Raw genomic sequence first — 24,407 nt, forward strand, 5'->3', positions numbered from 1 at the left:
TCATAGAACAATTTTTACATTCATCATCAACAAATTTACAAAACATATATATTACAACATATCCGTTTAAAATAACACAGGTGATGACAAAAAAGGTGAAGCCTTCACTTGCATCAGGAGCATGCACGCTTTCTTCGCTGCAATAGAACCAACAGAGATGAAGGTGCCACCGTTGCATAGTCCTAGATCTGGTGGAGGGGAATGAAGATCGAGAGAGAAGGAGCTTCAGATCATTTTCATATGAAGCAATTTCGAGCAGATCCATGAAAAATGGGAGAAAGAGAGGTTGGAGAGTGGGGTCTAGGGATAGTTGTGGGTAGCGGTGGTGACTGGTGATGCGACGCTGCGGCGGGCGGAGAGTGGAGCTAGGGTTTCTGCCGGTTAGTGGTATATTGGGAATTAGCAATAAAATCCGCGCCTAAATGTTATATATTTAACTGCCCAGTATTTAAGAAGAAAATCGATTCGGGCTTGGTGGTAATGACATTATTAATTTACCTCATTGTCTCAGGTTCTACTCCACCTGGGGCTTCTCCTTTTTTAATTATTTGCTCTTTCATTATTTCTTTTTTTTTTTTTTACGAAAGAGTTTAATAATTTTATAATTTGATTTCTCTACTACTCTTTAAATATTTATCTGATAATTTATGTACATTAATTTGAATAATTTTATTTTTAATTTTTTCTCCCACATCTTAGATTTATAATATTTGATTTTCTTTTTGCTCCCACCCCTTTTTGCTAATTAATTTTTTTAACATTATTCAGAAAAATAAAATCGTTATATTGCTATGAGATGTTAGGATTAGTGCAATATATTAGTCCTTTTTCTGGGTAAATAATATAATATATTAGTCTATTAGATACAAGGTCTTTTTACTTGAAATCCATAATTTTAATAATCAAATAAAAATTTAAGAAATATATAAAGAAACTAAAAACTAATATAATATTTTTACATATGTTATATAATTTATACTAATATTTCTATTTTTTTTACTTTTAATGCTATATTTTTTTTATGCGTATTTTCTGTTTTGATGCAATTTTTTTTATTTTCTCTCTTCAGATTTTATCTTATTAATAAATATTATATTAAAATTATTTTTATTTATGAAGTCAAACAAAGATAATTTGAATAAACAAAGTTAAAATTTGATTATTTAAGTTTGTTTTTACTTATTCAAAGAAATTGGTTTGAAATTTAACTTTTTCAAATAAAGATAAATTTAAAAGAAAGATTTTTTTAATCTTTATTTAGGTATGAAATTTTAGGATTATATAATAAAAACCAAAATTAAAATAGAAATTACTTCATTAAATTTCACACAATATTCTATTAAATTATTGTAAATATTTTATTATTTTATCTTTTTGTAAGTAATTATTTTTATCTTTCACAAACAAACAAAAATTGTTGGTTTAAATTCAACATTTTAAATAAAGTAATGAGGACCACAAAGTGCGTAGTGTAGTGGTAATCGCAACTTAAACATGAGGTTAGGAGTTCGATCCTCAACCATGAGAATGAAGCACATATTGCGACCAGTCATTTACATGTTAGTGCGAGCACTCATGATGAGAGATTAGTCATTGTTCTCAGCAATTGATACCCTATAAAATATAACTGAGCAGACATAATAATAAACTAATTTTAAAAAAATTATCTTTTATACAAAGAATGTAACATTTGATGTTCATATTAATCCATAGAGGAATAGACAATCAAATGGGGACCAGGCAGGGATCGGGCGGATGTTTTCGGTACAGGGTGGTACCAATTCTTTAGGGCACAGAGATTTCTTGCCCATTTTATAATGCCAGACAACACTACCTTTAAAGTTGAATTCCATTACACCTAAAGCCTGATGTACTCATGTTTTTTTTTCCAATTCGTGTAGAGCATGTTATCATTGAATTAAATTAAGTCTTATATCTACTATTTATGTTTTTATATATTGTAAAAGAACCTAATGAAGGTCTTGGCTGAAAAAACTTGGTTGTTTCAAATAATTAACTTCGTCTACATAAAAAATTAGTTTATCACTTCAGTAATAAATATTGCCTTAACTATATATCATATAAAATTCAAGTTGTGATAATACCGTTAAAATTACGTATTAAGGGACCGTGCATCGCAATTGTTTCAACGAAATTAATGATTTAGCGCCCGTGCATCGCACGGGTATAATCACTAGTAGTAAATTAATTCAGCAAGTGGGTCAATAACAACTCCTCACTTAATTGGTTGCTTCGAGTTTTAGTAGAATAAAATTTCAACTACTCCTCACATGTAAATAGCAAATGAGGTATAAATCATTCGCATCTAACTACTTTTTCCCATCACATTCCATTTTTTTCTTTTCTATTTATCTCCTCTTTTTCTACTATACTATTTATTATGATAAGAACAGAATTCTATTATAGAATAATTGTATAAGCACTTGTTTTTGAGAGCTAGCCTCTCCTAGTTCTGGAATTTGAGAGTCCAGACCTCTCCCACCATAACACAAAACTTCTGAATTAAACAAATGAACAAACACTCCCTATTTAATAACCACTCCTAGACAGTTACTACCAGACACAACTAACAAATAATAACTGACCTAATTTAAATTAAAACAACCCCTAACTGCTACTGCAGGCACTGTTCACACAGTTCCCTAACATTACCCTGCCCTAAAAGATCCACCTTGTCCCCAAGGTGATAATCCGGAAAAGTTTCTTGCACTATGGCCACAAATTTCCCAATTATTCTCACACGAAGGAAGCCTTTATCTGGTGTCTTTGGCGGGGGTCGCAGGAAAAGCTTCTTGCACTTTGCCCATAGATTCACAACTGTTCTTACACAAAGGAAACTTGAATCTGATGGCTTTGGCGGAGACCGCCTGACCAGCACCTTGGTTGGTTGCGTCCGTCGAACTCTGATATTCGGCCTCGCACTTCTTGCATTGTTTCAAGTTTGATCCTCTACATCTCAAGGGCCAAGTTTTTCTCCACCATTGAAGTGCCCCAAGTTTTCTGCAATTGTAGGGCATCACTCTTCTCTGGCCACCAATTCACCATCAATGGTACCTCTGTTTCACCAAGAAAGGGAATCCCGAAGTCCTTCTTTCCTGGTTCCTTTGGATTCTCCTTTGAAAGAAAACCGTTATCCATTGAATTAACAGAATCAACTTTTATCTCTGGTTTTTCTTCCATCTCACCCTCTCTTCCATTCCCCAAAACTGCATATGTTCTTGGGCCTTCTTCTTCCTCAGAATCTTGAACATACACTGGTATGTCAGGATCCATTTCTGGTTGGAATTTCTTCAGTAAAGCCTTCACAAAATCCCACCATTTTGCATTCTGGTTGCTTCTTTTCCAAAAATACCACCAGAGGAAAGCATTTTCCGTCAAAGCCATCTCAGCCTCCGAGAACTTCTTCTCTTCAGCCAGTTCCATGGCCTCACAGTGCTGCTCTACTTTGATCAACCACTAGTAAGCCTCTTTACCATCAAAGGTTGAAATCATCTTACCTTCCCTCTTGTTAATTGCAGTATTATTTTCCATTTCTTCACGATTCAATTGCACCACAGCACCGGGTTGGTGCTCTGATACCAAATTGATAAGAACAGAATTCTATTATAGAATAATTGTACAAGCACTGGTTTTCGAGAGCCAGCCTCTCCTAGTTCTGGAATTTGAGAGTCCAGACCTCTCCCACCATAACACACAACTTCTGAATTAAACAAATGAACAAACACCCCCTATTTAATAACCACCCCTAGACAGTTACTACCAGACACAACTAACAAATAATAACTGACCTAATTTAAATTAAAACAACCCCTAACTGCTATTGCAGGCACTGTTCACGCGCACTGTTCACACAGTTCACTAACATATTATATCTCACATTTCTCTTTCTTTTCTTCACATTTTTCATAAGTAGAGGTGGAAAGAGAGTATCAAGCAAACTTTTTCCAATAGTTTTTTTTTTTGAAAATGAAAGTAGTATTATTAAGAATGAACCAAACATGAGTTAAAGGTTCTCATGAGTGAAACTTTTTCCAATAGTAAATAGCAGGTTTAATAAAATAAAATCTCAACTAACTAAATTTAATTGGTTTGATTTAATTCAGGCTATTTAAAAACAATTCAGCAATTTGAATGAGACCGATCTGATTACAATCGAGTTAGTTTGGTTCGTGCCATAAGGTTAGTATATGAGGAAGGGAACGAAAGAGACATACTGGTTCTATTTCGTGTTTGTCATATTTTTGAGATGAAATAGAATATAACACAAAATTTTAGGAATGAAACACTTTGATTCCGTGAAATATGATAGACTGAAGAGAATGGAACAAAAAAATGTAAGTTTATCCTCTTGTCTCTTGTAAAAGCTCTTGATACCATGTAAAAGAAAGCAATGTAAAGTAAAGAGAAGCGGAATGTACTAGAGATTACATTGTCAATAATTAACTTTATTGAAAGATAAATTATTTACTCATATTAATAGTAATGGGTAGACTTCTAATCCTAATTAAATAAATAATATCAATTTGATTAAGTTTGGTTAGTAATGAGTTGACATCTAATCCTGATTAACTTTCTTCTTCTATAACATTACGGTCCTCTCTCTAGTTTTTTCTCTCTCTAACTTCCTCCTTTTCTCTCTCGAAATTTAGGGCTTGCCATTCGGCGCGGCGGCCACCCCCCTCTCGTCTTTTCCTGAAGTGTTCTTCTTCTGTGGCGGTGCAAACTTGACTCTATGTTGTCGATGACCTTCTCCCTCTTGTAGCCGCCGCCGGCCACCAGCCTTGCTCGCCGTCCTTGGCCTTGCGCCCCTTGGGTCGGCTTCCCCCACTCGCTCTCTTATTCCTTTAAGGTGTTATTCGCGTGTTTCGCGATTTTGCCCAGATATTTCCAGATCTGCATGTGACAAATGGGTTCTTTGGTTCTTCCAGGATGTTGGTGTCGGAGGGAGATGTAGTGGTTGACGAGGGGCCCTCTGTGGTAGGTGAGGAGGTTGAGGAGCTTCATTCTCCTTCTCTGCAGATGCGACAACATTTTTGGAATCGTGTGGGCATGTTTGATTAAACGCATATTGCGAGTTGCAGTGCACGTGTGTGCGCGTGTGCCATCTTTTTGAGTGACTTCGGTGTTGGCCCTCTCCTCTCCCGGCGTGATGGTTCTAGGCGTTTTTTTCAGCGACCCACCCCTCTCCCATCTGTTTTGACGACATTCATTTTAGGGCTTTCAGATCTGTAGTTGGGAGTTTTCTTGGCGCGCCGCCGCGGTGGATGTCTCGTGGCTTTTTGGCTGGTGTGTTTCTGTTGTCTTGTCCGTAGACTGCTCGTAGGTGAGGTTGTCGTTGTCAGTGGCGGATCCACCACCAGGCTTGGTGGGTCCATTGCCCTAGCTCAAACAAAAAAAGGAAAATATTTCTTTGGATCAAGTAAGTTTTTGGGCCAAAAAAAAAAGAAAAAAGGCAAAATTTACAAGGTAAGACAAAATTTGGGGACTCAATAATAAATTTGCCCCAACTTCCCAGATTTTCTGGTTCCGCCACTGGTCGTTGTTGTGGGCAGTGCGCTATGGTTTATTGTGCTTCTGCAAGTTGGTTGTTGGCTGCTTGAGCCTACCCTGGTGAGGTTCCGGAAGTAGTGTTGGATCGTTGTTTGTGCTTGCTCGTTTTACACTTTCCCTTTAAAGCTGATGTCCTGTGCTCATTCGCTTCTCCTCCAATATTGAGATGGACTCTGTTTTTGTTCAGTTATGTGGCTTCTCGGTCCCCGACGGATGCTCATTCTCATTGGTCGTTTGTTGCTTGATCCGGGTTTGGACCTTGTCGGTTGATTGGGTTTTTCTTGCATTTTCTGCAGGTTAGGGGTATATTAGAGAAGATTACTCACTTTATTGAGTTCTTTGTGTACAATCAACTATTTCATCTAATAAAATTTTTGCTTTCAAAAAAAAAAAACTCCTTCTTGAATCAATTGATTCTTGGTCCATCATAGAGTTTGGTGAAGATCATCATATTGTTTGGTGATTGTGAAAAAAGTCATTTGAACGAGGTGATTCATAGTCCACCATAGGGTTTGGTTAGTGTTGTGTAACAAGGCTTGAGTGATGTGTTTTCTTGAGGGTGTTCTTAAAAATCTTGGTGTAAAACTTGTATTGGGAAAATCCTTGAATCATAAATGGGGACTAGAGATAACTTTCAATTAGTGAAGATGAACCAAGAAACGTGACGGTGTGAATTTTCTTCATCCCTTACTTTTTACACTTTCACCATTTTCATTATCTGATTATTTCATTCTGTTATTATTATTAAGTTATTCATTCTAATTTTCATATTACAGTTTCTATTACTTAAGAATTTTGAGTTTGTTATTTTTAATTTGACTATATTAGTGAAACCCAATTCACCCCCTCTTAGATTGGTATACAACATATTTCCTTGTTTATTCACTCAACTCTGCTATGTAACTGTTAAGTCGTCAAATATCTACGCACATCAGATCTGTCAATCATGAGAGAAACGGGGAACAACAACCAAAATAGCAATTACGTGTAACAATCTAGCTAAGTAACAAGATAATCAGCCATCATGTATAAAAAGATGGAATAATTGGCAGACTTGTTGGAAATATTTTTAATCATAATCATGATATTTGATGGAGTTTGCTGGTGCAAGTTGGAGTCATTCCACATATGACAAGGTTTTATGACAGGACTCAATCAGTTTTTTATGCTTAATCAAAAAATCAATATGATAGGGTTATGGTCATGGTCTATGTAACACCCCGACTTTTGGGTAGACACTTTAGTAACCGATTCTAAATTAAGTGCGGAAAATGTAAGTATTTTTTTTCTTTTTAAAGCAAGACTTGTCCAACGAGGAAAGCTTTCTCTTTGCCCTTGCATCTGCGATGGGGCGGCCCATGAAGATCGATATGAATACCAAACAAATGCATCGGGGCGGTATACGCGAGTTTGCGTTGAGATTGATCTGAGCCAACCGGTGACGGCGAAGGTGTTGTTCCGCGATCAGTGGGTTCGTGTGGAATATGAGGGCCTTCACGTCATTTATGAGAATTGTGGGTGCTATGGACTTGTGAGTAGGAATTGTGAGAAGCCACAGAAGGAGAAAGTGAGGTTGACGGTGCAACATCCAGCGGCAGCCATACCACTCCATGCAAACCCTACCCAGGAGCACGTGACTATGTGAGGAAAGACAAGGAACATGGGGCCATGCCTTCGACGCCAGGTGGCAAGTGGCAAGTGGCTGGTAAAAAAAAGAAAAATTCAAAAAACAATTTGAATTTAAATGACAAAGGAATAAACGTGATCAACCAACTCCAAATAAGGGAACCACGAGATTTGCTCCCAAAATCGCGCAACGCCACAGCAAGCGGTGGACACAGAATCATCATCAAAAGTTGCTGGGAATGCGGCTGACACACCTCTGATTTTCAAAGCTCAGACGCGTGTCTTGCCAGTCATCACGCCAACAAAGCGTCAATGGGGAAGTGGGGGCATCGTCTTCTCAACGCCCCTTCAAGCGCCGAGTGTGGCGGCTACGCCAGCGGCCACCTGCTCTGTCTCTCGTCAGCTCTTCCAGGGGGATGCGATAGTGGTGGCTCACGAGGATAGCATGAACACTGAGGTGGGCTCGGGCAGTGTGGCCATGGTGCAGCCGATAGTAAACGAATAGGTCCAGAACAACAAGGAGAAGCCACCTGATGGCGGTGAGAATGGTGGAGGCCATTGATGCCTTGCCCGATGCTGCCCCTCCTCTCTTTGTTGTCATGATTGAGCTCAAAGAATTTTCAGTCCTGGCATGGAATATCAGGGGAGCGGCGAGTGTGTCGACGAGGCGAAACTTTCGTGATTTGCTTCGTGTTAATCACCCAACATTGCTTTTCTTGTTTGAAACTCAAGTATTTTTTAGCGTTGTGCAACATTTTTGGACCTCTGAGGGGTATGAAGCCGTGCATGTGGAGGAGGTGCGTGGTAGGTCCAGTGGAATTTAGTGCTTGAAGAAGGCTAGTGCTCCGTTCTCGTTCACGGTTGAGGATGCGTCGGCGCATGCAGTCACTGTTAGAATCTCTTCTTTAGCTTCTTCTTGGTGTTGCACTGGCGTGTATGCTAGTCCCTCTTATGCATCTCGCTGTTTGAATTGGAATTATTTGGTGAGTCTCCGCCGACGGATTTCAGACCCTTGGCTGCTAGTTGGAGATTTCAATGATACTCTCCTCCCCTCTGATCAGAATTGCGGTGCTTTCTCCTTGGCGCGCGCAGAGAGAATGGCAGCAATTGTGGATGATTGTGACTTGATGGACATTAAGCCTTCCGGTTATCGTTTCACGTGGGCTCGCAAGAGAGATCGAGAACCACTTCTTCTTCTGAAAAAGTTGGACTGGTGCTTCATTGACATTATGTGGCAGACTTCCTTCCCTGAAGGCTCGGCTATGATCTTTCCGAGGAGATATTCTGATCTACATCCCATTATGGTGAGATGTGCTTCCGTGTTGCAGCACCGGGGTCCCCGCCCTTTTTGCTTTGAAGCGGTGTGGACTACTTACCCCTCTTATGAGTCAGTGGTGGCTCAGGCTTGGGAGGGTGCTCGCCCGGTTCAGGCAACCCTTTGCAGAGTCCGGGACAGTTCCATTGTTTTTAACAGAGACACGTTTGGTAACATTTTTGAGAGAAAGCGTCGTCTAGAAAGCCGCTTCAAAGGGGTCAAACAGGAGTTGGAGCGAGTAGATTCTGCTTCCCTTCTTCGCACTATGGTTCCTATTCAGCAGGAGTTGGATACCACTCTCCATCAGGAGGAGCTCCTCTGGTTCCAGAAGTCGAGGGAACAAGCCATCAAATTTGGGGACAGAAATACCAGATTTTTCCACACGCAGACTCTGGTCCGACGCCGACGTAATAAGGTTCATGCTTTGACATTGCCTTGTGGTTCTTGGTGTGAGGATGAGGAGGTTCTTCGGCGAGAAGCCTTGGGTTTCTTTAAGGCTCTGTTTTGTGCTACTGACACCTCACGGAGTTCATTCTCCTCATTAGTGGTTACTGGCCTCTCTAACTCTGCGCAGCAGACTTTGTGTGCCCCGGTTCTGAAGGAGGAGGTCTGGTTGCCCCTGTCTCATATGGGCTCTTATAAGGCACCGGGTCCTGATGGCTTTCAACCGATTTTCTTCAAGCAGTATTGGCATATTGTGGGGGATGATGTTTGGTGTGTGGTTCGTGATGCTTTTATCTCGAGTGCTTTTGACCCTGAGTTGGCCTAGACTTTGATTTGTCTTATCCCTAAGGTTGACGTCCCCTCTTCCTTCAGGGAGTTCAGGCCAATCAGCTTATGCAATGTGCTATATAAGTTGATTTACCAAGGTCATGGTTAATAGACTTCGTCAGTTTCTTCAGGAGCTCATTGGGCCTTTGCAGAGCAGTTTTATCCCTGGGAGAGGTACAATTGATAATGCTATTATTCTTCAGAAGATTGTCCACCACATGAACTCGCGGAGGGGGAAGTGTCAAAATGTGGTGTTTAAATTGGATCTTGAGAAGGCTTGTGGCAGTGTCAGTTGGGCGTTCTTGAGAGATACTCTCTGCTTCTTTGGGTTTCCACCGACGTCAGTCTCGTTGATCATGTTCTGTGTGTCGTCCTCCTCCCTCTCATTGCTTTGGAATGGAGTGAAGTTGCCGCCCATTGCTCCGTCGCGGGGGTTACGCTAGGGTGATCCTCTTTCCCCTTACTTGTTTGTGCTCTGCGTGGAAAGGTTAACTATTTCCATTCAGGATGCAGTTGATCAGAATCAGGGGGAACTAGTGAGGATTTCTAGAGATGGTTCGCCTATCTCCCATCTCTTTTTTGCTGATGATGTGCTTTTGTTAGCTAAAGCCAAGGTGTCCCAGGTTAGAAAGGTTCAGAATATTCTTGCTGATTTCTGTATGGCTTCTGGTCTCAATGTCAATATTGCTAAATCTCGGGATTTTTCTTCTGTGAGTGTTCCTCGTGCAAAGAAGGCCGACATCTTCGTTGTGACGTCGATTCCATTCACGGCTAACTTGGAGAGGTACCTGGGTTTTCCTATTTTCCAGGGGCGGCAAACTCAAGAGCACTTTGATTTTGTCCTAGACCGGGTGAACCGCAAATTTGCTTCTTGGAAGGGCAGGCTCCTTAATAAGGCGGGGAAGTTCATCTTGTTCAAATTGGTGTTGAATGCCATTCCTGTTTATCCTATGCAACTCTTTTGGTTCCATTAAGCAGTGTGTGATCATTTGGATTCTTTGGCTAAGAATTTTATTTGGTCACGTGGAGAGCGTCGCGGTATGAATATGGTGGCGTGGCGGACTGTTACTTTGCCTAAGTGCAACGGTGGGTTGGGGATTCGTAAAGCTCGACTTATTAACACGTCCATGTTGGGGAAGCTTGTTTGGGACTTGGTGAATTCTCATGATAAACTTTGGGTGTAGGTTCTTCTTGATCTCTACTGTACTAACTCAGATTTTCTCCATGCTCCCCGTCGGCGTGGCTCGTGTGTATGGAATGCAGTGATGAAAACGCGTGATATAATCCAGGATGGTTTCACTTGGCGTATTGGGAGGGGGGACCTGTCGTTTTGGTTTTCCAAGTGTCACGGTTCTAAGGCTTTGTGTGAGAAGGTTCCTTATGTCCATATCTCTGATACTGCTTTGCGCGTGAGAGATGTCTTCCAGGATGGGGTTTGTGATATCCGCGGTCTCTCCACTCCTATCACTCCAGAACTTTGGGCCTTGCTTCAAAACTTGTTCGTGTATGTTTCTTTGGATGATGAGGATTTGGTAGTTTGGGCTCCGAGTTTGGAGGGGAAGTACTCTGTTCAGTCTTGCTACCGTTGGCTCCTTGATATGGAGGGCGGTACAGCCGTGAGTGTGGATTGGGCTTAGCTATGGAAGTTTCAAGTTCCAGAGAAGATGAAGTTGTTTGCGTGGCAGGCTGCCCACCGTTCGCTGCCTACTGTCGATACTTTCCATGATCGTGGCGTGGCTATTCCCCGATGGTGTAGTCTCTGTCATCATCACGTTGAGACCTAGATGCATTGTTTGAGGGACTGTGATGCTTCCTTGCAGGTGTGGCAGAACCTTTGTGTGTCGCTGACTCCTGGCTTCTTTACAGCATCATCGTTCCTAGATTGGATTGCTAGTGTGCCTCGCCATGATGTTGCAGGGTTGTTGGTTCATGCTTGGTTTATTTGGTGTCGGAGACGTAGGTTTGTGTTCGCCGGCGAGCTTGAGCCTTGGCGTTTGATCCTCCACCGTGCTGCAGATGTCTTGAGATGTTTGCGCGCAACCTCTCCTTCCATGCCTGCTGCTGATCCAGGTCGTGCAGAGGTTGGTGGTGTGGTTCGCGATGCGGTTGGTTGCTGGTTGTTCGGGTACTCAGGTTTCATTGGTATGGCGGAAATTCTCAAGGCGGAATTGCTCGCGGTGCTTTTTGGTTTGCAGAGCTGTTGGGATCGGGGGTTTCGTCAGTTGGTGGTTTCCTCAGACTCCATGGTGGTGTTGTCACTCCTTCGTCATGGGGTGACTCGTTTCCATGTGTATGCGGCGATTGTTGGAGCCATTAGGGAGTTGCTTCGGAGGGATTGGCGTGTTGAGCTTAAGCACATGCTCCGAGAGGGGAATGTCGTGGCAGATTGATTAGCTAAGGATGGTGTTCGAGGGTCCCATCGCCTAGTTTTTTATGAGCAACCCCTGTTAGCCGTTCAACCTGCGTCTGTAACACCCCGATTTCCAGGTGTCACTTTAGTAACTCAAAAATAAACTTTACGCGGAAAACAAGTATTTTTTTTTCTTTTTAATAAAGCGATAGAAAAATAAAGACATAACCCAACAAACTAAACTAACCGATGTACAACATATATAAACATGTACAGCCTCAGTTGCACTCCCACGTCACGCGCACTCGCAGTGACTCCAAAGTAGTGTGCCCGTAGGCAAATATGTACAGATCCAGAAGTGTGAGTGAGAAAGTTATAAGTACAATCCACTAGGAGAAAGTCGGCCTCAAAATGGCCTAAGCAAAGACCCCTACAGTCCGACTGACTCACTGTGATCCCTCAGTAAGAGAACCACACAAAAAGCCATGCGTCGGGAACCTACCCTGTCCCAAAAGCAAAACGAATCAGAGCTCTACACAAAATATGACGCATGCCTAAACCTACCCTCCCAGTACCGCTCAAAGCTCCTCCTCCTCCTCCTCGTCGCTCCCGACGTAATAGTCGACATCAGTGTCAGAGTCAAAGTCCAAGTCCACAGCGAACTGAAGTCGGCAAGTTGAAGCTCAGCTCCATGCGTCGTAGAACTCCCTTCGTCAGACGTCCACGCTCGTCAGTACGGTCCTCCACGACCTTTCCCCGGTGCGTCGCCGGATGACCCACAAGATAGATCACCCAAGCGGTGGGGGCATGTCGGTCAACCAGCTCAAGCCTGATCCCCCCCGAGGGAGAGACCATCGAAACCCAAACCGCCATCGACATCTGACAGCAGGCCGACCGCCCAAACACAAACATGAAGCCAAAGCCAAGGCGCTAGGGTCAACTCACGGAATAGAGTAGATATACAAACAACATGTGATTGGGGGATATATATATATATATATATATATATATGTTATTATATATATATATATAAATATATTCCTAGCATGTTATCGGCTCTAACAATAATTCAGTAATGCAAACATCACACAATTCCAGTCAGGGTATGCGTGAAATGCAATTCAATATGATCCGGATAGTTGTTTGGGATGGGCACCACGAGTCTGCCCGACACAGGCCTAGTGTCGACAACTCTGCTCGGGTGTCGCTTACAAACCCATGCATAGTCGGATCAGCCCCAACCATCAAAGGTCGTGCCACTCTGCCCGCTATGCCGAAGATACATCTATGTGTTCTTCGATGAAGGCATTCCCCAACCTTCGTGAAGCTTTCCCGTTCTTCACCGAGGACCAATCTTTCGATCGTACAAACCTCGAATGATGCATGATGCAATATGGTTAGCCAAACATCGAATCGTCCTCACACACAAGTGTTTAGCTTAAAACCCAATTTCAAAACCCAAGAGTTTAGTGTCGGTCAAGACGACATAAACCCCAAAGAAAGAGTACTAGAGTACTCGGTGACCGCCCGTCTTCACCGTAGATCGCCTCTGTGGCTTCCACCAATTCCCAGTAACTTCAAGACTTGTCAACATTTCCCCGTCTTTCGCAATCATTTTCCCCTTTAGGTTCCCTATGGTTTATTCGTTTCTGAAAACGTTTCGAATTTAATTAGTCAGGTTATGAGTTTAATTCTTGAAGACTAAGTTCTCTAAGGTCTTTAGTTTCCAAGATTCTATTCATTCTAAGTTTGTCAAAATCCCACCAAATGCTCTGAAAAACGCTCTGAAAAACCCAAAGTTCTCTTGGTCTAGGTTCTCTTCATAAAAATGCTCTGAAAAACCCAAAGTTCCTTCAACTGAACCTCGGAGAAAAACAAAGCAGAAATCCAAACAAAATCGATTATCTCGATCACACACAACTAATTAATGATAGACAAAGCATTTAAAGCTTCAGAGTACAACGATCGAACACGAGAGGACGAGTTATCGCAAAACGAAAACCTCCCCCCCCATTGAACAAGCTCTCGGCCATAATAGAGAAACTGTCGGAAAAAATTTTAGAACAACCGGGTCAAAATACGGCTACTCAGGGGCGTTTTGGTCCAAAATAAAAGCTCAAAAACTCAAATTTAAACTTCGGAAAACAAATTTGATAGCGATGTTCCTAACGACATTTGTAGCAACTAATCCTGAAGGCACTAAGTCGGATTGCGACTTTTCGACAATAAAGTTTCAATAAGTGCGCAAAAAGGGTTTTTACACAGTTTTTCAGATCTTTGCCAACTCGATCGAAATTGGCGAATAACGGCGAGTGTTCTAGCTTGTTGGGCAAGTATAGAAGATATCCCAATACAAAAATCAGGAAAAACGGACAGTTTTACGAAAAGCTCGAAACTTTGAGCACAGAAATAGCTAAAGAAACGCAGTAAAAAGAACGATCAGAGGTAAGAATCAAGCTAGTTACCTCGATACCTTGAAGTAGGGACAAACAGCTCGAAGATCGGTCAAGTTTCGGCGAAATTCTCCTCTTCTCTTTTCTCCCCTCAACTCGCGGCCTCAAGTGTGTAGAATGAGAAGATATTTTGATTTTTTTACTATTTATAGGAAGGTGAAATCGCGGGAAACTGAAAATTTCGCGATTCCGATTTTTGCAGCACGTTCATCGGTGAATTCTAAGCGAGATTCTGGCGACAGAATTCCAGAACTCAAAACAAATCTCTAGAATTAGGGAAAAACGATCCAAAAGCGGTACAAGTTAATTTGCCCCGAAAAACTACTTTTTACTGTGAAAGTCAGATGGCAAAACTTCGTTCTAAAGAAAGATTGGAAACGTCGAAAGAAATCTGGCAACGCGGATGGAAACTTTGTTAAAAGCTCCGAATAGAAAAAGTCTTCATTCAGTGATTGAATTTAGGGTTTTTGAAGCAAGGAAATTAGCGTTGTCGGACTTCCGAGAAGTGAATCCTATCGTGCGTACAGTCCAGGGTTCCGAAATGAAACACTGGTTGAAGGAAAAATAAAGAGAACTTCTTATTTTTCCAAGGATTTAAAATTTCGCTTAGACATTGCTTTAAGAGCAGAATTAGCCTATTCTGGACACTCTCGCCATGAGGCGGGTGTACAAACGACTCGCACTAACTCCTAAAACAACTATGGTACTATCCTCAAGCAATTCCTGAACTTTCTTCTTCATTAGGCTTTCCCAAACAGCAAACTCCTGTCACGCTTACACTGATTCTTCGCGTGAGTCGGAAATTAAACTTTAAATCCGGTTCTGCAAATCCGGGTCTTATAATACTCCCCTCCAAAAAGAAAGTTTCGTCCTCGAAACTCAGGGTTCCGTGAAAAGTCCGGGATACAGTTCCTTGATCTTGTCTTCTAATTCCCATGTAGCGTCTCCCGTGTCGTTGTTCCATAACACTTTCACTAATGCAATCTGCTTCCCTCTCAGCTGTTTCACCCTTCTGTCCCCAATGCTGACCGGCGGTGCCTCAAAAGTCAAATCATCCTTCAGTTCAACGTTGTCTGGCTCGATTACATGAGTCGGGTCTGAAATGTACTTCCTCAACCGCGACACATGAAATACATCGTGAATGTTGGAAAGAAACGGTGGTAGCGCAATATGATATGCAACTGGCCCAACACGGCGAGTTATCTGGTAAGGTCCAATGAATTTTGGCGTGAGCTTCCTCTGTTGTCTAACACACAAGCACGCAGTAGATCCTCTAACGACTGAATAGTTCTCTCTGTTTGCCCGTCAGTTTGTGGATGATACGCCGAACTCAATCTCAGCTTGGTTCCTAATGCATCATGAAGAGCTGCCCAAAAGTGCGATGTAAACTTTGGATCACGATCAGACACAATACTCGTCGGAACTCCGTGTAGTCTCACAATCTCGGCCACATAAATCTCAGCCAACTTTTCCACGTTGTAAGTAGTCCTCACTGGTAGAAAATGCGCTGACTTGGTCAAACGGTCCACGATTACCCAAATCGAATCGTGTCTCTTCTGTGTTCTTGGCAATGCCACCACAAAATCCATTTAGATGCTATCCCATTTCTATTCTGGCACGTCTAAACTCTGTAACATACCGGCAGGTCTCTGATGTTCTACTTTAGCCTTCTGACAAGTCAAACATGCAGCTACATACTCGGCCACTTGTTTCTTCATTCCCGGCCACCAGAAATTCAGTTTCAAGTCTTGATACATCTTTGTCATTCCAGGATGAATGCTCCATTTGCTCTTGTGTCCTTCATCCATGATTAGCCTTCTCAATTCTGGATTGTTGGGTACACAAACCCTGTCTTTGCATCGTAGGATATTGTCAGTTCCTATCTTGAACTCCGGGTCTTTCCCTTGAATTACTAAGTTCCTCTTCTCTAGCAGAAACACATCTTGCAATTGTTGCTCTCTAATCTCTTCCATCAGTCCACTGGCGATTCTGATCATACCAAACTTCAACATTCCCTCAGACGGTGTCACACCCAAACTCATATCTCGAAATTGTTCCAGCAACTCCAGCTCTTTAACCATCATTGACGAGACATGCATCTTCCTACTCAAAGCATCAGCAACTACATTTGCCTTCCCAGGGTGATATTGCAGCGTAAACTCGTAGTCCTTGATAAACTCCATCCATCTTCGTTGCCTCATGTTCAGCTCCTTATGATCGAACAAGTATTTAAGACTCTTGTGATCGCTAAATATCGTGAAAGTACAACCATAGAGATAATGCCTCCAGATTTTAAGCGAAAACACAATGGCAGCTAACTCCAAATCGTGAGTCGGGTAGTTCTTCTCGTGAGTCTTCAACTGTCTCGAAGCATAAGCCACCACTTTCCGATGTTGCATCAGTACACATCCCAAGCCTTGATGTGAAGCATCACAGTAAACTTCATAAGGTTCCTCCGGTTGTGGCAAAATAAGCACAGGTGACGTCGTCAAACGTTCCTTCAGAGTCAAAAAACTTGATTCACACGCTTCAGTCCATGCAAAAGGTTGTTCCTTCCTCGTAAGTTGAGTCAAAGGTCCAACAATCTTGGAAATTCCCTCAATGAAGCGTCTATAATATCCAGCTAAACCCACAAAACTTCTGATTTCTGTCACTTTCTTCGGTTGTTCCCAAGCCAAAACAGTCTCCACTTTCGCTGGATCCACAGCTATACCTTCCCTTGAGATAACATGGCCTAAGAAATTGACTTCCTCAAGCCAGAATTCACACTTGGAAGGGTTCGCGTACAGCTTTTTCTCTCGCAACACTTGTAAAACTTGGCGCAAATGTTCTTCATGTTCCTTAGCGTCCTTCGAATAAATCAGAATGTCGTCAATAAACACCACTACAAACCGATCTAAGAATTCATGAAAGATGCGGTTCATGTAGTCCATGAAAACAGCAGGTGCATTCGTCACTCCAAACGGCATCACTAGGTACTCGTAGTGTCCGTAGCGAGTTCAAAAAGCAGTCTTCTGTATATCCTCAGTCTTCACTCTGATCTGATGATAGCCTGACTTCAAGTCTATCTTGGAGAATACAGCAGCCCCTCGTAATTGATCCATCAAATCATCTATCCTCGGTAACGGGTATCTGTTCTTGACCGTCGCCTTGTTGAGTTGTCGATAGTCCACACATAATCTAGACTTTCCGTCTTTCTTCTTGACTAAAAGCACTGGCGCTCCCCACGGTGAAACACTTGGTCGAATGAATCCTTTTGCCGAGAGATCCTCCAACTGAGATTTCAACTCTACTAACTCCGCAGGTGCCATACGGTAAGGTGCGATCGAAATCGGTCCGGTTCCGGGTACAGTGTCGATCACGAACTCTATGTCGCGTACTTGCGGTAGTCCAGGTACGTCTTCCGAACAACATCAGCAAAAATCTCGAATCTTTGGAATACCATGCACATCTGAGTCTCTCCTACCTTCTAGATCCTTGACGACCCCGCTTCAGAACTAAACGCCCTAAAATTCTACGTATCGTACCCATAAGGAATTTCCCTTAGATCCTAGCTTCCTTATCGACGCATCGGTAAAACAACTTCCTAGCTCAGCGTGCTATTCTAGACCTCGTATAACTTCTATAGTTAAATCATGAGCAACTTTCGAATAAGGTCCTACTAGGGATGATAATCATAAGATCAAAATCTAAGTAGTAAATACAAGTTAGGCGCGTCACACTCGCTTCGAAGATAAAGGAGTAAGTTATTCTAGAATAAGAGAACAATTAAAATCTTACCATCGTTCCCACGTTCTTCCCCGTTCAACTCCTCAGCTCTTGCACCCTCCCTGGTGTGAATCCTTTCCTCTGCAGCAAGTTGATTTCCTTCCCCAGTATTCCCTGATGATTCGCCCTTGGGTGCCTTGCAATCTCTAGAGAAGTGTCCCGGTTGGTTGCAATTGAAGCATAGCCTTCCCTTGATCTTGCATCCACTGGCATAGTGCCCGATTTCCCCACAGTTGAAGCATAGAGGTCCCCCGTCTGGACACTTGCTAATGTAGTGCCCCACCTTCCTGCACCTGTAACACGTCACTCTTTTGCCCGAAGTCTTGTTTCCTGTCCCTCCGGTAGCATCATTCCCTTTCATCTTACTGTCAGACGGTCCCCCCTGGAGTGTCTTGCAGTTCACAGCTAGATGCCCCTCTCGGTTACACTTGAAGCATCTCGGTCCAATCACTGAGCACTTGTTAGCAAAATGCCCAAACTTTCCGCAAAGGAAACATGTCACATCTTTGTCACCAACTGGCTTACCTCCAGTAGCAGCAGTTGTTGGTTTGTACGTTCCTGAGATAAGTTCTCTTCCCTCGGGACGCTGATACGGTTTCCACTGATGGTAGCTCTCCCTTCCGTTGTAGCCTTGGAATCCTGACCTCATTGGTCCCCCAGCTCCTGTTCGGTTCATTCCTCTTTGCTGATACATTGCCGTCGCCATCAGTCGTTGGTGATGCTCACGTGCAGCCTCTTCAGCGCGCATGTAAGCGTCTTCCGCAGCCTGGTTCATCATTGCCTCGATCATTGTAGCTATTGCCTCCGCCATCCGGTTAGGGTCCACCATCCTATATCTCATCAAACGTCCAATTAGTACTAACCATAAGGTAGTACTAGACAAACCATTCAATATGATTAAGTAGTAACGCAAACAATTAGAGCGAAAATCGCTCTGTAGACAATCAATTTTCACTCTTTGCAGAGTCACACAACCTAGCACAGAAGACCTATTCCCCAAAGACTCCCAAAAGACTCGACTAAGCTCTAATACCACAATGTAACACCCCGATTTCCAGGTGTCACTTTAGTAACTCAAAAATAAACTTTACGCGGAAAACAGGTATTTTTTTTTCTTTTTAATAAAGCGATAGAAAAATAAAGACATAACCCAACAAACTAAACTAACCGATGTACAACATATACAAACATGTACAGCCTCAGCTGCACTCCCACGTCACGCGCACTCGCAGTGACTCCAAAGTAGTGTGCCCGTAGGCAAATATGTACAGATCCAGAAGTGTGAGTGAGAAAGTTATAAGTACAATCCACTAGGAGAAAGTCGGCCTCAAAATGGCCTAAGCAAAGACCCCTACAGTCCGACTGACTCACTGTGATCCCTCAGTAAGAGAACCACACAAAAAGCCATGCGTCGGGAACCTACCCTGTCCCAAAAGCAAAACGAATCAGAGCTCTACACAAAATATGACGCCTGCCTAAACCTACCCTCCCAGTACAGCTCAAAGCTCCTCCTCCTCCTCCTCATCGCTCCCGACGTAATAGTCAACATCAGTGTCAGAGTCAGAGTCCAAGTCCACAGCGAACTGAAGTCGGCAAGTTGAAGCTCAGCTCCATGCGTCGTAGAACTCCCTTCGTCAGACGTCCACGCTCGTCAGTACGGTCCTCCACGACCTTTCCCCGGTGCGTCGCCCGATGACCCACAAGATAGATCACCCAAGCAGTGGGGGCATGCCGGTCAACCAGCTCAAGCCTGATCCCCCCCGAGGGAGAGACCATCGAAACCCAAACCGCCATCGACATCTGGCAGCAGGCCGACCGCCCAAACACAAACATGAAACCAAAGCCAAGGCGCTAGGGTCAACTCACAGAATAGAGTAGATATACAAACAACATGTGATTGGGGGATATATATATATATATGTTTATATATATATATATATATAAATATATTCCTAGCATGTTATCGGCTCTAACAATAATTCAGTAATGCAAACATCACACAATTCCAGTCAGGGTGAATGTATGCGTGAAATGCAATTCAATATGATCCGGATAGTTGTTTGGGATGGGCACCACGAGTCTGCCCGACACAGGCCTAGTGTCGACAACTCTGCTCGGGTGTCGCTTACAAACCCATGCATAGTCGGATCAGCCCCAACCATCAAAGGTCGTGCCACTCTGCCCGCTATGCCGAAGATACATGTATGTGTTCTTCGATGAAGGCATTCCCCAACCTTCATGAAGCTTTCCCGTTCTTCACCGAGGCCCAATCTTTCGATCGTACAAACCTCGAATGATGCATGATGCAATATGGTTAGCCAAACATCGAATCGTCCTCACACACAAGTGTTTAGCTTAAAACCCAATTTCAAAACCCAAGAGTTTAGTGTCGGTCAAGACGACATAAACCCCAAAGAAAGAGTACTAGAGTACTCGGTGACCGCCCGTCTTCACCGTAGATCGCCTCTGTGGCTTCCACCAATTCCCAGTAACTTCAAGACTTGTCGACATTTCCCCGTCTTTGCAATCATTTTCCCCTTTAGGTTCCCTATGGTTTATTCGTTACTGAAAATGTTTCGAATTTAATTAGTCAGGTTATGAGTTTAATTCTTGAAGACTAAGTTTTCTAAGGTCTTTAGTTTCCAAGATTCTATTCATTCTAAGTTTGTCAAAATCCCACCAAATGTAACCCCCCGGGAAAGTCTAAGTATATAAACGATAGCTAAGTCTCAAACCTTGAGTTTGGACTCGCCTAGGGTTGTTCATTCAACCCGAAATATCAAAAGGAATCAATTCAGTGATTCTTCGCTCCGAAGTCGCGTCAATACGCACAATTCAATACAACATCAATATCATAAGTTATGAAAACAATCATAACAATAAATCATCATCATAAACAATATCAAAACCATACATAAGTCGAATTTATCGACACCTATCATGCAATCTTAGCTAATATGTAAGTTGCCCTAACCTCGAGTTGCTCCAGTCTCTTGGTCTAGGTTCTCTTCACACAAATGCTCTAAAAAACCCAAAGTTCCTTCAACTGAACCTCGGAGAAAAACAAAGCAGAAATCCAAAAAAAATCGATTAGCTCGATCACACACAACTAATTAACGATAGACAAAGCATTTAAAGCTTCAGAGTACAACGATCAAACACGAGAGGACGAGTTATCGCAAAACGAAAACCTCCCCCCCTTGAACAAGCTCTCGGCCATAATAGAGAAAAGGGTTCCGGCGCTTTTTCTTCGATCTAAATTAATTCCTAGGTAGTTTTAGGGTAAAACTAGGGTAAAGAAACTGTCGGAAAAAATTTTAGAACAACCGGGTCAAAATACGGCTACTCAGGGGCGTTTTGGTCCAAAATAAAAGCTCAAAAACTCAAAGTTAAAACTTCGGAAAACAAATTTGATAGCGATGTTCCTAACGACATTTGTAGCAACTAACCCTAAAGGCATTAAGTCGGATTGCGACTTTTCGACATTAAAGTTTCAATAAGTGCGCAAAAAGGGTTTTTACACAGTTTTTCATATTTTTGCCAACTCGATCGAAATTGGCGAATAACGGCGAGTGTTCTAGCTTGTTGGGCAAGTATAGAAGATATCCCAACAGAAAAATCAGGAAAAACGGACAGTTTTACGAAAAGCTTGAAACTTTGAGCACAGAAATAGCTAAAGAAACGCAGTAAAAAGAACGATCAGAGGTAAGAATCAAGTTAGTTACCTCGATACCTTGAAGTAGGGACAAACAGCTCGAAGATCGGTCAAGTTTCGGCGAAATTCTCCTCTCCTCCTTTCTCCCCTCAACTCGCGCCTCAAGTGTGTAGAATGGGAAGATATTTTGATTTTTTTACTATTTATAGGAAGGTGAAATCGCGGGAAAATGAAAATTTCGCGATTCCGATTTTTGCAGCACGTTCATCGGTGAATTCTAAGCGAGATTCTGGCGACAGAATTCCAGAACTCAAAACAAATCTCTAGAATTAGGGAAAAACGATCCAAAAGCGGTACAAGTTAATTTGCCCCGAAAAACTACTTTTTGCTGTGAAAGTCAGATGACAAAACTTCGTTCTGAAGAAAGATTGGAAACGTCGAAAGAAATCTGGCAACGCGGATGGAAACTTTGTTAAAAGCTCCGAATAGAAAAAGTCTTCATTCAGTGATTGAATTTAGGGTTTTTGAAGCAAGGAAATTAGCGTTGTCGGACTTCCGAGAAGTGAATCCTATCGTGCGTACAGTCCAGGGTTTCGAAATGAAACACTGGTCGAAGGAAAAATAAAGAGAACTTCTTATTTTTCCAAGGATTTGAAATTTCGCTTAGACATTGCTTTAAGAGCGAAATTAGCCTATTCTGGACACTCTCGCCATGAGGCGGGTGTACAAACGACTCGCACTAACTCCTAAAACAACTATGGTACTATCCTCAAGCAATTCCTGAACTTTCTTCTTCATTAGGCTTTCCCAAACAGCAAACTCCTGTCGTGCTTACACTGATTCTTCGCGTGAGTCGGAAATTAAACTTTAAATCCGGTTCTGCAAATCCGGGTCTTACAGCGTCGGCGGATGACTACCGTGGCATCTCCTTCTTGAGGCGTTAGTGTTGTAGTCTTTTTCTGTTTCTTTAAGCTTTCATGTACCAAAAAAAAAATCTAGAGTAATCTCTTATTTAAAAAAATACAATGATTTTGGGGTCATAAACACGACCAGTGTGACGTGGATTAATGATTAGCAAACTAGAAAAGTCAGCAAACAAAAAATGAACAAAAGGGTGAGAGCAAGTCCAAGATAAGCAAGCAACTTTGACACTATTCCATTAATGGAGGAAGAAGGCACTTCCAACGCCACCGCAGAGCCCCACACGCACGCCACAAACGACCGCATCAAGCTCAACGTCGGCGGAAAGCTCTTCGAGACCACACTCTCAACCATCCGGTCCGGCGGTCCAGACTCCCTCCTCTTCGCTCTCTCGAACCGCGACTCGACCGATCCAAACCCGGTTTTCATAGACCGGGACCCGGAAATCTTCTCCGTCTTCCTCTCTCTCCTCCGCACCAACCACCTACCCTCCACCGCCAGCCGCTTCTCCAAGCAAGAACTCGCCGACGAAGCCCAATTCTACGGCATCGACTCCCACCTCCGCAACGCCACCTCCCCGCCGCCGTTCTCCGGCTTCGACGCCTCTATTGTTGGCTCCATCCGCCCCGCCTCGGAGGGCCTCGTTTCTGCTTTCTCCGCCGCTGACAACGGCTCGGTTTGGATCGCCCACGGCGGTCAACTCTCGAGCTACGACTGGAACCTTATCCACTCCGCCACGATCCGTACTCACCTTGATGAGATTGATTCGATCTGCCATGTATGGCCGGAGATTGCCGCCGTCGGGTCGGTTTCCGACGCTGGGCTCCACTTCTACAACTTCTCCGGCAGCCGTCATGAAGGATCCGTCCACTGGAGCGACCCGGGGGATCCTCGGATCTTCAAGGCGCGGGTCAATGCGGTAACCGCCTCGGATGATTCGGTTTTCGCCGCGTTCGATTGCACTCACAGGGAGAACTGCATCCTCGAGGTTGATAAGGCGAAGCTCCAGATTGTGTCACAGTTAGGTCGGCAATCGGGGAACCAGGCGAAGCATATGGTTCCTGGGAAGCTGACGTGGGTTCCGGCGACCGGAGTACTCGTTGGAAGCGCGGTCACTGGTGGTGCGTTCGGTTACTCGGGCTACATCCGGGTGTGGGACCCTAGGTCTGGGGAGGTGGTTTGGGAGACGAGCGAGCCCGGTTCGGGCCGGAGCAGTAGGTTCGGGGATTCGTTTGCCGCGGTTGGGGTTGATGTGGAAGGGTTGTTGTTGTTTAAGGTGTGTTCTAAGTCGGGGGATGTGGCTATGGCGGATATGCGGCTATTGGGGGATGATCCTTGGGTTTATTTGAATGAGAAAAACCCTAGCTTGGTGGCTAGTGGTGTTGATGGAAGCAGTAATGTGCTGCATTGTTATAAGGGGCAAGTGTTTGTGGGAAGGGGTGGAGAGTTGGAGGTTTGGTCGAGGTTGAGAGAGGCGGGTAGTGAAAATGCTGAGGGGTTTTATAGGAGGAATTTTGTGGATAAGAGAGGGGATTCAGAGAGAGGGGTTATCAAGAAGATTGAAGGTGGTGGAGATAGGTTGTTTGTTAGCAGGGAAGGTGTTGAAGGTATTGAAGTGTGGGAGAGCTCCCATTCTGTTAAATCCATTTCTGTTTTGTGACCAGGGAACATAAGTTGTTAGGTAGGGTTCCCTCATTGTAAGATTCTTCTTCCATGAAAAGTTGGTTGAAGCTCTGATTTCTTTGTCAGCAATACATTGAATAGCCATAATTTGATGCAACTTTTGTCTCTTTGGTTTGTTTTGTTTCCTGTTGTTTCCTGCATGTTGTACTCAAAGTTCTAAAAGATCAAGAATAAACTACAATGGGTTAGCAGAAGATGATCTTGATACTCATTATTACATTGAGTAGTATGACACACCCATTGTGGGGTGGATACATTATTAATCCAAACTATTCTGTATCTGTCATACTGAAA

General features: G+C 43.1%; 1 protein-coding gene across 1 annotated transcript; it reads left to right on the plus strand.

Annotated features, from left to right (window-relative positions):
• Positions 1–22,583: 22,583 nt before the first annotated feature.
• On the plus strand, positions 22,584–24,407 carry LOC130749666 (protein ENDOPLASMIC RETICULUM-ARRESTED PEN3). The gene has a single exon (XM_057603039.1). The coding sequence runs from the start codon at positions 22,672–22,674 to the stop codon at positions 24,088–24,090; it is 1,419 nt and encodes a 472-aa protein (XP_057459022.1). The 5' UTR covers positions 22,584–22,671; the 3' UTR covers positions 24,091–24,407.

Source organism: Lotus japonicus, chromosome 3, assembly GCF_012489685.1.
Source record: "Lotus japonicus ecotype B-129 chromosome 3, LjGifu_v1.2".
NCBI lineage: Eukaryota > Viridiplantae > Streptophyta > Magnoliopsida > Fabales > Fabaceae > Lotus > Lotus japonicus.

Coding starts and splice junctions, on each gene's coding strand:
- LOC130749666 (XM_057603039.1), top strand. CDS start 22,672: ATGGAGGAAGAAGGCACTTCCAACGCCACCGCAGAGCCCCACACGCAC.